Source organism: Bombina bombina, chromosome 4 (genome assembly GCF_027579735.1).
Source record: "Bombina bombina isolate aBomBom1 chromosome 4, aBomBom1.pri, whole genome shotgun sequence".
NCBI lineage: Eukaryota > Metazoa > Chordata > Amphibia > Anura > Bombinatoridae > Bombina > Bombina bombina.
In genome coordinates, this window is record NC_069502.1 from 1,019,378,568 (window position 1) to 1,019,394,033 (window position 15,466).

General features: G+C 33.6%; 1 protein-coding gene across 1 annotated transcript in view; it reads right to left on the reverse strand.

Moving 5' to 3' along the window:
- Positions 1 to 11,439, reverse strand: part of PCSK2 (proprotein convertase subtilisin/kexin type 2) — a 454,748-nt gene extending 443,309 nt beyond the window's left edge. Inside the window, exon 1 of the mRNA XM_053712119.1 lies at positions 11,123 to 11,439. Coding sequence (XP_053568094.1) covers positions 11,123 to 11,302 — 180 coding nt within the window. The 5' untranslated portion in view covers positions 11,303 to 11,439. The remainder of the gene's footprint in view (positions 1 to 11,122) is intronic.
- Positions 11,440 to 15,466: the final 4,027 nt, after the last annotated feature.

The following is a 15,466-nucleotide window of genomic DNA, read 5'->3' on the forward strand; positions in this document are numbered from 1 at the left end:
GCCTAGGTCAGCAGATTTTTAAGGGGCAGCAGAATTTTGAGTCCCTAGGGCCACTCTACTGAACTCAGGGCCGGGTGGCTAAATCAACCAATTACTAATGACTTAAATGGCTGGCACGGCTATTGCTATCCTATGGGATTGTATGTGGGTGCGAATGACGTGGTGACAGTGGAGGCGGAGCTCACTTGTGCAGCCTGGCCTGGACTGAGAGGGAATGCGGTATTCTTCCTGGCTCCACAGCGTGATTGAGACTCACACAGACTACACAGTGCAGTGTGCACTACAACGTGACCACTGTGAAACAGCATATGCCTTTCTCACTTCAATACATCTTCATTAGGCATTAAAATACTTAAACGGATTAGTCACTAAATACTTGTACATTTACTGCTTGTCTATCTGTCATACATGCAAAGAATAAGTATTTATTGCTGAATCTATACAACTATGTGACTTAAAACACAACTGAAAATATGTTGTATGCATTTAATACATTCAGAAACAATACAAGTATATACTTTATTATGATTGTATCATGTGACTTTATCCCCTAGGATACAATTCCTAAACCTATCATAACTACTGTTGTATTTTTTAAGTAATTTTAAAGGCCAGTTTGTATATTCATTACATATTTATCCAAGCAGATATTTTGCTTAAATAACTGTCAATCACCAAAGAAGATGTTTAAGGTTAAACAACTACCTACTGACAAACTATCATACAGTGAAGGTTTTTTTCCTTATATAAACACTTTAATCATCTGACTTGCAAAATAATGTATATATATATATATATATATATATATATATATATATATATATATATATATATATATATATGTGTGTGTGTGTGTGTGTGTGTGTGACCAGAGTGAATGCAAGCCCTTGTGAACATCTACTTAAAAAGACATTTTTTTTATTTTTTTACACCCTGCCCCAAAAATATTATGTCTAAAAAAAAGGTCTTAAACCTGGGGTGGGGGGGCAGCAGAATTTTGAGTGCCTAGGGCAGCACAAAACTTAAATACGCCCCTGAGAGCACAGGTGAAATAATCAGCTGATGGGTGAGAGCAGGTTAGTAACCATGGTTACTGATAAGCTGATTATTTCCCCTGTGCACTGGTTAAGCTATAATGAAAACCTAGACTGTTGGGGGTACTTGAGTACCGTAGTTGAGAAACACTGCTCTAAAGATCCATCTGCAGGTTGCTGTATAATGTTTATTTACATACCCCTGCCACAAGTAAAATGCAAACTCCTAAACCAAGTTCAGCATTTCTTCATGTAAAAGAACCAATGTCCAACCAAGGTAACCAAGAAAAAAAGAGGTAATCTTGATTATAGAAATACACTGGATTTTATGAATTACATGTCCATTTAAATAGGACAAGGAGGGATAGTGGGACAGAGCTCCAAACCTGTAAAATACAAGATGTCTGTGAGGTCTCTTATCACACTCTAACATTTTCCTGCACCATATAAACACTTATGCACACACAATCATTAAATAGAAAATTGTTTTATATATTTCAATGACTTGAAATGCTTTATAAAACCTCATTTTTGGTGATTTAAAGGTATTAGACTTTAATCATATACATGATTTTCATAATTAAACTGTAAAGTAATATTCCATTGGTGACACAGTCTGCTGTAGCTAGGTAAACATAAAGCAGACTCCTTTCAAATTGGTTAAATGTAATACAATAAACATACAATATCGAGTTAGTACAATAGGCATATTATTCTTTTCTAAAATGACCATAAATAACAATGTCCTTAGAGAATTGGAAAACAAAGCTGACAACCAGAGTACAATAAAAATCATATTTTAGATTTTTTAATATAATTTTACCTATTAAACATATCTATTTATATATATATATATATATATATTTATATATATATATACATACATACACTTTTTTTTCTTTTTACATTTTTCTACTTTTTGCTTACTGTGGAAAATGTCATATGATGAAGAACAGAGAATAACTAAGAGAAAATAAATAAAATTAATTACATCACTTGTGGAGCCTGTACGTGATACTATGGAGAACAGTTGCATAGTATGCCCATTAGAGTTAACTGTGCATGTGAAAGTGTAATGTCTTAGGTAAGCAAGGCAGAAGACCAGCAGGCTATTTAGTAGCACTGATAAAAAAAAAATTGCAACTTAATATTGGTCAAATCTTGTGGAGAATTACTATTGGGTTACACACAATATTATTCTCCTATTATGTATAATATATGATTTGTTTTATTTTAATTCCAGTAGAAGACATCTGAATTTATCTGGTCCATAATATATATCTTTTATGGACTCAAAATCCTGAATATGGTCACATAATGCCTTTAAAGGGAAATCATACACCTTGTAATTACAAGACGTGTCCATAGTCTTCCAATAAAATTAATACATCAGTCTAGTGTGAAACATTTTTGGATATAGTAACACATTGCCTACAATTGTTTTTCAATGAAGGAGCTCCCCCCGCTACTTGCCTGATTTGGAGTAGCCAATCAGAACTTGTTACTAGAGTAGGAAAAATGTGCATTTATTACAGTATAGTATGTAATTAGCTCTATGGATGTCAGTTATGGATAGATATAAATATCACGCAGTAAGGCTTTTGAAGTCTGCTGTGAGCAATTTCAGTTCTCAGAATTGGAAAATCCACATTTTCAGAATTCAATTACAGGAAAGTGGGCAAAATAAATAATAATAATAATATACTGCACATTTTTTTACTATGTATAAATAAAACATTTAATATTACTATCTCAATGTATTTTATGTCCCACAAGATATGAGCAATCATGAGTTAACAAAAAGATTTACAGTGAATCAGAGTGGAAAACTACTATAAAAGTATTGCAGTGCATTATTTTATCTTTTCATCTCTGGTAAGGCCAATTAGGAATATATATGTGTCAGGGTTAGCCGTGCAAAGTCTGCAGTAGGCACTTACATTTCTCAGAAGAAAAAAACCCTTAATTTTCAGAATTAGATTATAGGTAAGGGGGCAAAATCATGAAAAGCCTTTATGGCTGCTGGCTGTTCATAGGACACCAGTTACCTACCACTATCATAGGTAGTGTATTAGTAACTAATCTCATTAAAGTACGTGATACAATTGGCTTTAAGATTCCTCTTATTCACAGTAGTACTAAATTAAATGCATGTATAATAATTCTTGTGACCTGTGTTATTAGTTTATGATTTATTATATATTATGCGATTAATTCATGCTTTTTTTATTTAACCCCTTAGTGACCGGACCATTTTTCATTTTTCTTACTGTTAAGGACCAGGGCTAATTTTACATTTCTGTGGTGTTTGTGTTTAGCTGTAATTTCACTCTTACTCATTTACTGTACCCACACATATTATACACTGTTTTTCTTGGAATTAAATGGACTTTGTAAAGGTACCATTATTTTCATCATATCATATAATTTACTATAATTGTTTTTTTAAATATGATGAAAAAATGGAAAAAAACACTTTTTCTAACTTTGACCCCGAAAATCTGTTACACATCTATAGCCACCAAAAAACACCCATGCTAAATAGTTTCTAAATTTTGTCATGAGTTTAGAAATACCCATTGTTTACATGTTCTTTGCTTTTTTTGCAAGTTATAGGGCAATAAGTACATATAGCATATAGCGATAGTTACACTGCAACACTGATATTTGTCAGGAATCCCTGAATAACCCTTCACATGTACAGTATTGATCTAGGCCCATTTTGGTATATTTCATGCCACCAATTCACCTTCAAATGCGATCAAATAAAAATAATTGTTAACTTTTTAACAAACTTTTTCACAAACTTTAGGTTTATCACTGAAATTATTTACAAACAGCTTGTTCAATTATGACACAAATGGTTTTAAATGCTTCTCTGGGATCCCCTTTGTTCAGAAATAGTGGACATTTATGGCTTTGGCATTACTTTTTGGTAATTAGAAGGCCGCTAAATGCCGCTGCCCACCACACTTGTATTATGCCCAGCAGCGAAGGGGTTAATTAGGTAGCTTGTAGTGAGCTTGTAGGGTTCATTTTAGCTTTAGTGTAGTGTAGTAGACAACCCAAAGTATTGATCTTGGCCCATTTTGGTATATTTCCTGCCACAATTTCACCGCCAAATGCGATCAAATAAAAAAATCATTAACTTTTTCCTCTAACTTTAGGTTTCTCACTGAAATTATTTACATACAGCTTGTGCAATTGCGGCACAAATGTTTTTTGTCACAGAAACCAGACAGCTAAGGCTAACCCTCAACCCCTACTACATGGCTCACTCCCTGTTACATTAGATTTGGCCATTTCATGGCTTATGGGATCTCCCAGATGCGTGCTATGTGTTGTTTTGCTATGTACACTTGGTCATGGTGCTGTTGGGAATCAGGGGTGGCTACAGGCTGTGGTCACTTGCCAGCAACATAGCTGCAGTAGGTAGGGAGGAATCAGGACCCGTTTGGCGGAGCTACCCAGTCGGGTTAGCCAGGGTATCCGTCATAGTTGTAAATGCTTCTCTGGGATCCCCTTTGTTCAGAAATATATTTATATATAAATGGTTTCTACAGTGTAGGTTCCCCCTAACCCCCAACCTCCAAGATGCCCCCCAAAAAGCTCTCTTAAGCTCCCCCCTCTTCCAATTTGTGGCCATCTTAGGTACTGGCAGCTGTCTGCCAGTACCCAGTGTCTAATCAAATTTGCTAATTTTTTAATTTTATTTTTTATAACCCCATTTTTCAGTAGTGTAGCTGCCCCCCAATACCTTACCTCACTCCCCCTCCCAGATCCCTTTCCAAACAATTATTCCCCCCTCCCTCCTTCCCTTAGAGATTGTGTGCACACTGTACCGTGTAGCATTCGCGGTCGTGAACGCTCGTTCGCACCCCCCCTTGTGCTCTCCCGCCTACCTCAATGCACTCCCAGAAGAGCGGCCAGAACTACTCCAGCGATGAGCCGACCAACTGCCTCCATGCTATGACTCCCACCAATGATCTGCACCATCGCTGGCTGATGCAGAAAGGGCCACAGAGTGGCTCTCCCTGTATTGTTGGGTATAAAAAGGGTATTGCAGGATGCCTCAATATCGAGGCATTATTGCAATACCCTGAAAGCATCTGGAAGTGATCAGGATCGCTTCCAGCGCTTGAAACCCCAGAGGACGTGCCAGGCACGTCCTTGGTCATTAATTGACACTTTTTGTAGGACATGCCTGGTACGTTCTTGGTCGTTAAGGGGTTAAATGCAAGAAATACAGTTCTTTTATTTAAACTGGCGCTGTGCAACGACTGAGGCCCGTAGGTGCTCAGACGGGGGGTTTGGGAGAGGCCGTAACCTCTAAGTAAGTTTGAGTATATTGGGCTAGCAGCAATCCTGCAAATCTTGGTATAATGCAGAAGAGCAGTGTCCCCTGTGTTAAATTATATATATCTCAGGCTTAGATGACAGCCTGAACAGGTGGTATTATAAAGATAAGTCCGGAAAGCTGGAGCAGCACTCAATATTGTGACCTATCATGGCCGCTACCCGGAAGTCCCCCTTTTTATATACTTTTTTTCAACTCAATATAATAAATGTGTTCAACTTCTTTGAGTATTTAGACCTTGAGAAACACAACCAGTCCTTCTATAGCATATCAAATCAATTTCTATTTTGCATATCTTGTTGAGGCAGCATATGAGCAATGCACTCAGTATCTGACATTATCTGACTTTGAAAACATCTTGGAAAATATGGAAAAATCAACCACATTGATATTTGTATTCTTTATATCACAGGGCAATGTATTGATGGATTGTTTTTTTTTATTATTATTATTTATTATATCTGCTTACTTTAACACAAATAAATATATGTTGATTTCTAAATGATTTTTAAATGATCTAGTATTATTAATAAAACTGAAAAAATAGTACTATTATTCCATGAAAACTATTTGTAATAATCATACCATGACTATGTAGTAGACTGAACACAGATTAAGTTAAATTGTGCATTTTCTGCAAATATAATTATAAAGCAGACAACAGTGTTTCTTAATATAATTTTAGTTTAATAATGTATCTGATAAAACAATATCCATGAATATCAGTTTACATAACACACAGAATGAGTACTCAGCAAAAATAACTTGTGTGGCATGACAAATTAAATAATTTGCAGTTATCTAAAAAGTACCATAACATTTCAAGTTTTTTTGTGTGTGTGTTTTTTTAGCAAAATCAGCTATTATTATTATTATTATTTAAATGTTATTTCATCCCTCGCTCTTTATTTTCTCTGTTGTCTCATAGATCGGTTCAGATTTCCATTCTGCTCTGTTAAATTGACTAGAAAAAATATATATATGTGAGCTAAAGTTTATGTTTTCACACCACTTTAAGAAGAAACACATTTCTTCTGAAGAACAATATACACAATATAAGATAGATAGATAGATAGATAGATAGATAGATAGATAGATAGATAGATAGATAGATAGATTTATGATAGATAGATAGATAGATAGATAGATAGATAGATAGATAGATAGATAGATAGATTAAGATATAAATACAGATTTGAGATATATATATATATATATATATATATTATTGTGTGTGTGTGTATATATATATATATATATATATATATATATATATATATATATATATATATATACATAATATTATAGACTCTCGAATTTTATATATAACATGTTTAAGTATATCTAGCTACATATGTTTATATTTTTTAGATTTTATCTAACTATATTTTCATCAACTTGTAATTCAACTGACAACCAAAATTAACCCATCAGTCAGGTGTAATATAAATAAAAGATTTATCATTTGTATAGGGATTGCCTATCAATATTGCAATTAAGATAAAGTTCACTTACTTCCCTAGTATTGGTTACAACAGATGTAGAATAGTGACTATTTAATCACTAATTTGTGTCTACATGGCTCTAATAACTCTGAAGATATTTGGGTTTGTAGGAAATAAAAACAGATTGTAAACACTGAAAAATAACTAAAAAGTGTATGTTAAACTGTGATAAACTTCATACACATTAGTGCAAAATAAATATTTCAGAGGATCCACATGGAAATAACTGTCAACAAAATAATTTTCTTTATTAGTTTAAAGGGACAGTCTAGCCAAAATTAAACTTTCATGATTCAGATAGGGCATGCAATTTTAAACAACTTTCCAATTGACTTTTATCATTAAATTTGCTTTGTTCCCTTGGTGGTATTTTTGAAAAGCTAAGCCTAGCTAGGCTCAAACTGATTTCTAAACCGTTGAAAACCGTCCCTTAGCTCAGAGTATTTTGAAAGTTTTTTACAGTTAGACAGTACTAGTTCATGTGTGTCATATAGATAACATTGTGCTCACTCCCGTGGACTAATTTAGGAGTCTGCACTGATTGACTAAACTGCATGTCTGTCAAAAGCACTGAGATAAGGGGGCAGTCTGCAGAGGCTTAGATACAAGGTAATCGCAGAGGTAAAAAGTGTATTAATATAACAGTGTTGGTTATGCAAAACTGGGGAATGGGTAATAAAGGGATTATTTATCTTTTTAAACAATAAAAATTCTGGTGTATACTGTCCCTTTAAGTTTCCATTTTGCTTGATCTTGTGCGTGTGTGTTTTCAAAAAAGTAAACTGATAAGGAATTTTGTTTTATAATTTATCATCCATGGAAACCTATGTCCCTCATTGTCTTAGGTGATACAATGGAATCACTAAATTCTTTTTTTTTTCAAGACTGACAAGGCACTGACATTTTGGATAAGTATTTTTAGCAAATGTTATAATGCAGGTCTAGTCAGTTTGAAAATTGTGATACTACATATTTTTATTTAACTATGTTGTTTAAATTTACTTCCGTTAAGTATCAATAAACTTGAAGCTTTGGGGCCTTTATGTTAACTATAATTTCTTAAAGGACTGCCTGAAAAACATTGCATTAATATCTATTTGTTAACATGTGGAAGGCACATTCAAGGGAAGTCTACTCCAAAATTTAAAATTTTTAAAAAGATAGATAACACTTTTACTACCTGTTCTTCAATTTTACACAACCAACATTAAAATATTAATATACTTTATATCCCTTAAACCGCTACATTTCTGCCTGTATCTAAACTACAACAGACAGTCTCTTATCTCAGTGCATTTTTATAGCTTTTCACATCAAGACACTGCAAGTTCATGTGTGACATATAGATAACATTGTGCTCCATCCCATGGAGTTATTCATAAGTCAGCACTAATTGGCTAAAATGCAAGTCTGTAAATAGTACTGAGATAAGGTAGCAGTCTGCAGAGGCTTAGGTACAAGGTAATCACAGAGGTAAAAGGCATATTAATATATCCGTGTTGGTTATGCAAAACTGGGGAATGGGTATTGAAGGGATTAGCTAGCTTTTTAAACAATAAAACATTTGGAATAGAATGTCCTTTAAAGTCAAACTTTTCCATTGAAGAGGTCTTTAAACATCCAGTCAAAATGCATGTCCCAGGACTAATAAGTGTGCATGCATCTGGGATGTGCAAGCACAGCCACTTTCTTTTTTTCTTCAATTCAAGGGAATTAACACTGAAGATCACAGTAAAATCTCACTGCAACATGAAATTAAGTGTAAAATCAGGACTGGTGATGCTTATAGGATGTGCATTTTTTCCCATCAAAGAGATAAAATTAGGAAATGAGCTGAATGGTTACTGCTCAAAAAGTAGAGATAAAGGAGAGATCATGTTTATCTTCAAATGTCCCTTTAAGAAAGGTTCAGTAATTAATTATATTAAATGGTACAAATCAGATATTTTTTAATATATATTTCCCTTATTATTTCATTCTTATATGAATGTGAACATCCTGCTTAGTAAATTAAATGTATGACATATTTATATCAACTAACACTGTCCCAGAAACATATTCAATAAAATAAATATTTGAATTTTGAAGTCAATAAATTAAACATGTTAACTTTGTGTTATACAAATATATTTTTAAAAGTTGCAGCACAAAAAGTGGCAGCTGTCCCTTGGTTTAAGGAGAGGAAAGAGTTTTTGGTCAGCTTGTTTTCTTGTTTTCCCCATATAATAAAATAAACCTCTGCATTTGCTTTGCAAATTCCATGTTTCCATAAAACCTTGTACATAATGTTTAATAATTAGAAAAGAATGATCAAGAACATATCTAACCATTTCTAGTTTTCAAAATGTTGTTTTTAGATGGTTTATTAATAATAATACTCTGTGTGATAATCTAAAAGTCTACTAAAAGTATTACATATTTACATTTCATTTTTTTATGTATTTTTTTTTTATTTAGCAAATTTTGCATTTAATGCACACACACACTTCTCTAAAAATAAGATAATAGAAGACTGCCCCCTTATTTAAATTATTTTGAGAGACTTGCATTTTAGCCATTCAGTGCCCTCTCATACGTAACTTCACGGGCACTAGCACAATATTATCTATATGGCACACATGAACTAACACCCTCTAGCTGTGAAAACTGTCAAATACTTTCAGATAAGAGGCGGACTTCAAAAGCTTAGAAATTAGCATATGAGCCTACCTAGATTTAGCTTGCAACTAAGAATTAGCGCTGCGTAATCTGGTGGCGCTCTACAAATACCTGATAATAATAATAATAATACCAAGAGAACAAAGCAAATTTGATGATAACAGTAAATTGGAAGGTGTCTCTGTCTATCATCTAGTTTGTATAACAGTTAATCCGATAAATTGGTGATTCTTTGGTATAAATAGCATAGTAATGTGTATGTCTGTACACTGTAAATAGAAATATTAGTTAGAATTGAAGCATTGATTCTTTATTATGCCATTTCTGTTGTGGGACAAATTTAATTTCTAGTACAAAATCACTCTAATTATCTTCCCACTAATCGCTTTCAATGAGACTCATTATTCAATACTTAGAGTAACGGCACCTATAAGCCTTAGCCATTGGAATATCCCAGAATTATTATATTAGTATATAGGAAATTCCCATTCAATATATATATACTGTATATATATATATATATATATATATATATATATATATATACACATACATACATACAACCTGTATATATATATATATATATATATATATATATATATATATATATAAATACATATACTTATATAATCTGTTTGTATAATTTTAATCAGTATAACTAAAAAGTAATCAAGCACTGAAAACTGAAAAATAAAATAAGAATAGGATGAAAAAAAATCCAAAATTAGAAATAATCTTGAATTATCTGTATAGTAGAAATAAACAATTTATTTTTCAGCATTAACCATGTACCAAACATGAAGAGCTATTCTTATTTAAAGATTACTCATATTATCTGTTTATCTATTTTATTGTATATTCTAGGAAGTGCTTTATTTTCATGTACAGCAAACTATTGCTGAAGAGTATTCAGATTCCAACACTGCTATGGAAATAGCTTGTCTTTTCAAACAGAATAGCAGAATTTACCTTTCAGATACAGTAGAAAACACTCCTCTATGTGATGCAAATTTGCATGAAAAAAATCAGGTGACATTTTATAAGTAAACTAAGCAATACTGTTTTACCTAGAATATTATGTTCCTATGTTTTGTAAAGGACTGTTATTATACAGATGCACATACATTTACTCTGCAAGATGCTGTATTCCACACACGCCATCAATACAGTACATCCTTTTATAGAAGGTTATTAGGTAACAGGCATCATTAGGAAAATGTAAATTATGTGGCAGAACAATGCATGTCATGTTCCATTAAAAGCAATGATTATAACAAATAGAAACATATTGGTATTATTTTTGTTCCCAATATACACATTATAACTGTTGTAACACTAGTATATACACTAATTTGATTCATATTTGTTACACTTTTGCTAATATATAAATTATACAAAATGTATAGATAATTCTTAAGTTTACAACTATTAAGTAGAATAAAACATATTACGAATATTTTGTGTTATGTTTTCCCTGAATATATAAGAATTTCATTTACAAAAACACCTTTAATGCTTTAACTAGAGTGATTAATTTAATGTAAAAAAGCAGAAAAAATGACACTTACCTTCCTAGCCCCAGCAAAGCCATATTCTGCAGCAAGTTGGTTGGCCTCTGTATCTCCCCCACTGTGTATGTCAACCAAAAAATGATCGGTGAGGATAGATCTTTCAGCAGAAGCAAAAATACTCGCACAAAGCCAAAGGAGCCCAGCAATTATCCACTCGGTCACAAGACTTGCTTTCATTTTGCTTACTTGTTTTTGAAGAATGGTGAAGTGGAAATAAACAATATAAATATAATGCAGAAAAGACTGAGGAGAGCGATCAAAAGGACAGTGTTTTATCCTACTGCATCCCTCCCTCCAGCATGAGAAACAGTGCAACTCTGCTCTTGAGGCTGCTATGTGTATGTGAATCTACTTCAGATACCAAATCTGCAATTCAGCTCCTCCTCATCTATAATTCATTTGAGGCTCAAAGCCTGTACCAAACTAGGTCACGTGCAGTAGGCTCCCAACCAATGTCTAGCTGCTAAAACAAATAGGGCTATGCCATGTGCTGCGCTCCCCCTGTCAGTGCAGCTCGTTAGTGCCTAGCTGCTGGCTTCCTGATTCAGCACCCTGGAGAATTCCTCCATTTCTTCAGCCGCTCCAGAACTGTCAAACTGAGCTGCTCTGTCAGGGAAAACCCACTGGGGATAGAGCACAGTTATCAAAAAAACTGATGTCATTTTTACACCTCCGTTGGGGAACATTTTGCACAAGAGATGAAATGGGGAAATGCTTCATTGTCACTAGGAAAAACATTACAGTGTAGTATAACAGTTCTTTAAATATAAAACTAGTGAAATCTACTCCATTGCGAGGCAGTATATAAAGGGCATTCAAGCACAGTTATTTTTTTTTTTTTTTTAAAAAGGGATCTCAATACGAATATCTATGTGATAATTACTCTTTGTTTAGCAATAGCCTTTTAAACACAAAGCCATGATTTGTCACAGATATATCTGACCTGTACTATAAAGTGCACAAAGAGTAAAAGGCTCACAATTCAATGCAATCACTTGGATCTCTCCAAGGAAAATAAGGCAGTGGTCAGCTTGCTGAGGAAGTAAATCATTCAAGAGCATTCAAATTCCCTTCACACATTTGTATCATTTTTTTTGTATTACTGATAGCTGTTTGCTAAAAATACTCACTTTTCACAAAATAATTGTACCCTTTATCCCTCCTGATTTCTGTGTGTGTGTGTGTGTGTGTGTATATATATATATTTCTATATTTCTGTTGATCTATCTATTCTATGTTAATATAGGAATCATTGCTTGTAATTATGCAAGAAAAAATAGGGCTGTCTAAACATCAACAATTTTTTAGAATATAAATATTAATAGGTTGCTCCATATCACTTGCAAAATACTTATCTAGTTTTCATATGTAAATTTGTGGCTTGTGCATGGAATGTGTAATAACCTGGTTTGTGATAAAATGTGACATACTGTATAGAGGATTCCACAGACATTATCTTTATCCATTATGTTTAAAGCATGCTAATAATTATTGAATAATTATTGAGGTTAGTCATGGAACAAATGTCAAATAATTTACTACAGCATTAAATAAGAATATACAGCATGCTTGCTATCAGTTTATAGAGACCTCTACACAAGAGCGTATACTCAATAGTTCAGGGGTTTCAGAACCAGTGCTAACTAAGGTGTTGAGAATATATTCGCATTTTAAAGGGATATTAAACCCATTTTTTTTCTCTCCATGATTCAGATAGAGCATGCAATTTAAAGCAACTTTCTAATTTACTCCTTTTATAATTTTTTTTTAGTTCTCTTTGTATCTTTATTTGAAAAAGCAGGAATCTAAGCTTTGGAGCCGGCCCATTTTTAGTTCAGCATCCTGGATAGCGCTTGCTGATTGGTGGTTACATTTTGCAACCAATCAGTAAGCGCTACCCAGGTACTAAACCAAAAATGGGCTGGCTCCAAAGACTTTATTGGATGAGTATTTTATGACATGTATATCAATTCTGTACAAATTCAATTACGACAGCACATCTTTTTTCAGAGACATATTAAAGGGATATGAAATAAAAAAAATTCTATCATGATTCAGAAAAAACATGCAATTTAAGCAACATTCTAATTTACTCCTATTATAAATGTTTCTTCATTCTCTTGGTATCTTTATTTGAAAAAGCAGGAATATAAGCTTAGTGGCCAGCCCATATTTTTGTTCAGCACCCTGGGTAGCTATATTTTAATCACCAATTAGCAAGCACTACCCAGGTGCTGAACAAAATTGTGTGTATATATAAATATATATATATATATATATATATATATATATATATATATATATATATATATATATATATATATGTGTGTGTGTGTGTGTGTGTGTGTGTGTGTGTGCATTGGAGCCCTTTGCAGTCAAGTAGCTAAAAATATGTAAAAGTATATTTATGCAATATTCCAATGTTCTTCACATAGGAATATGTTCTAAGAATTTTTAAATAGATATGTATATATATATATATATATATATATATATATATATATATATATATATATATATATATATATATATATATATAGTGTGTGTGTAGTTTTAGGACTGCACTAAAGGTGGGTAAATGGATGGGGTGAAAAAAAGAGGAAGTGGAGGGGGTCCAAGAGGAGGAGGCAAAGAAAGCCAAAAAGAGAAGTCAAGGAACAAAAGAGAGGGGACAAAAAAGGGAGACAAATGGTGTAATACATCCAAAGCAAGAAATGTTATATGCTAAGGTGTGAAAACTGCTCACCTGGTGTTACCTCAATCATATGTGGTAAGTGACTGGCATGGGTAGGTCTTAAGGATCAATTGTTCACTTGCTGTGTTCTTATCTAGAAAGAAGGGGATGTTGCATTCCAACGAAAGGCACTAGTTGGGTAAAAACACGGAATCAAGAAATACATCTTTACCACAGTGTGGAAATACTTCCTACCCATTACAGTCACTTACCTTATATGATTGAGGTAACACTTAGCATATAACGTTTCTTGCTTTGGACATATTACACTATTTGTCTCCCTTTTTGTCCCCTCTCTTTTGTTCCTTGACTCCTCTTTTTGGCTTTATTTGCCTCCTCCTCTTGGACCCCCTCCACTTCCTCTTTTCACCCCATACATTTACCCCCCTTGAGGGCAGTCCTAAAACTACACACACCAAATTTTCTCACACAGACTCCCCTCAGAGGTGGCACTGAGGAACCAGTCTGAACTGGGACAGCAGCACAGGGCTTTTATCCCTGCCACCCCCTATCTCGCCTATTGTTCCTTCTGAGACTCATAGTACATTTTTTGATATTTAAATCCATAGCTATACCAGACATTTCATTTTCACTCAGCAGTATGAACACTACTACCACTCCCTTATACAATATATATATGTTAGATTTTTTTTTCCCCTACATTTCACGCTCCTTTGAATCCTATGGGGAAATACGTTAACGGCTTTTTGCACGCTTTGCAATAGCGTTTGTGTGAAAACGTATTACTTTCAACTTGTAATACTCATTCTACCCAATGCGTGCAAGTACCCTTTTGCTTGCAAAGTTAAAACGCAAGCTGGAGCACAAAGTATCACTCCACTTGTAATCTAGCCTATAGTTCGGTTATTTCTAAATATAGGCCCTGTAAAATGTCCTTCTAGCTTGCATCTTGACAACCTCATAGTAATCAGTATAGGTGCAAGGACCCACAATACTGGCAGGATGACTGTTGCTCTCATTAAAACTAATGAGCTCCATAGAATCTCTCATTTCCCTGGACTTTTCAAGTTGAATATAATGACATCAGGCACTGTTAAAAAAATATTTATATCCAATACAAGTTAAATATATATTTTTGCCTTGTAGATTAACTTGCTCTTGTTTAAATTGTGATTATTAAGTAATAAACATATTTTGTAGATACTCTTTATGGGCATTCAATAATGGTACAGTAAGACAACATGGAGAATGAAGAATCCTAAGTGAACTGTGAGTTTGAGAGCTTTCTTTTTTTTTTACCAAACTAGGGCATATCTATGTTTGGGTCTATATTAGCAATTTACTAAGTACTAAGGACCCAATTATGAGTGGCGCTCTAACAGTTACATGCAAGCGGAAAGGGGTTTATAGTGGGTGTTTGCGCATGTTGGGTTTATCGCTTGTATTACAAGTTTAAAGTAAACGCGATCGCTTGAGTGCAATTGAAGTAAATGTGCGTCAGGATAGTGTGTCCTCAAAGGTTAACTGTTTCACAAAACAAAAAAGTGTCCTAAAACACATAAACAATACATTACAAAGTACAGTTAAACTGCTTACGCTGTGCCACATTACATGGCTATGATATATTTTAAGTTGCAATATTTATA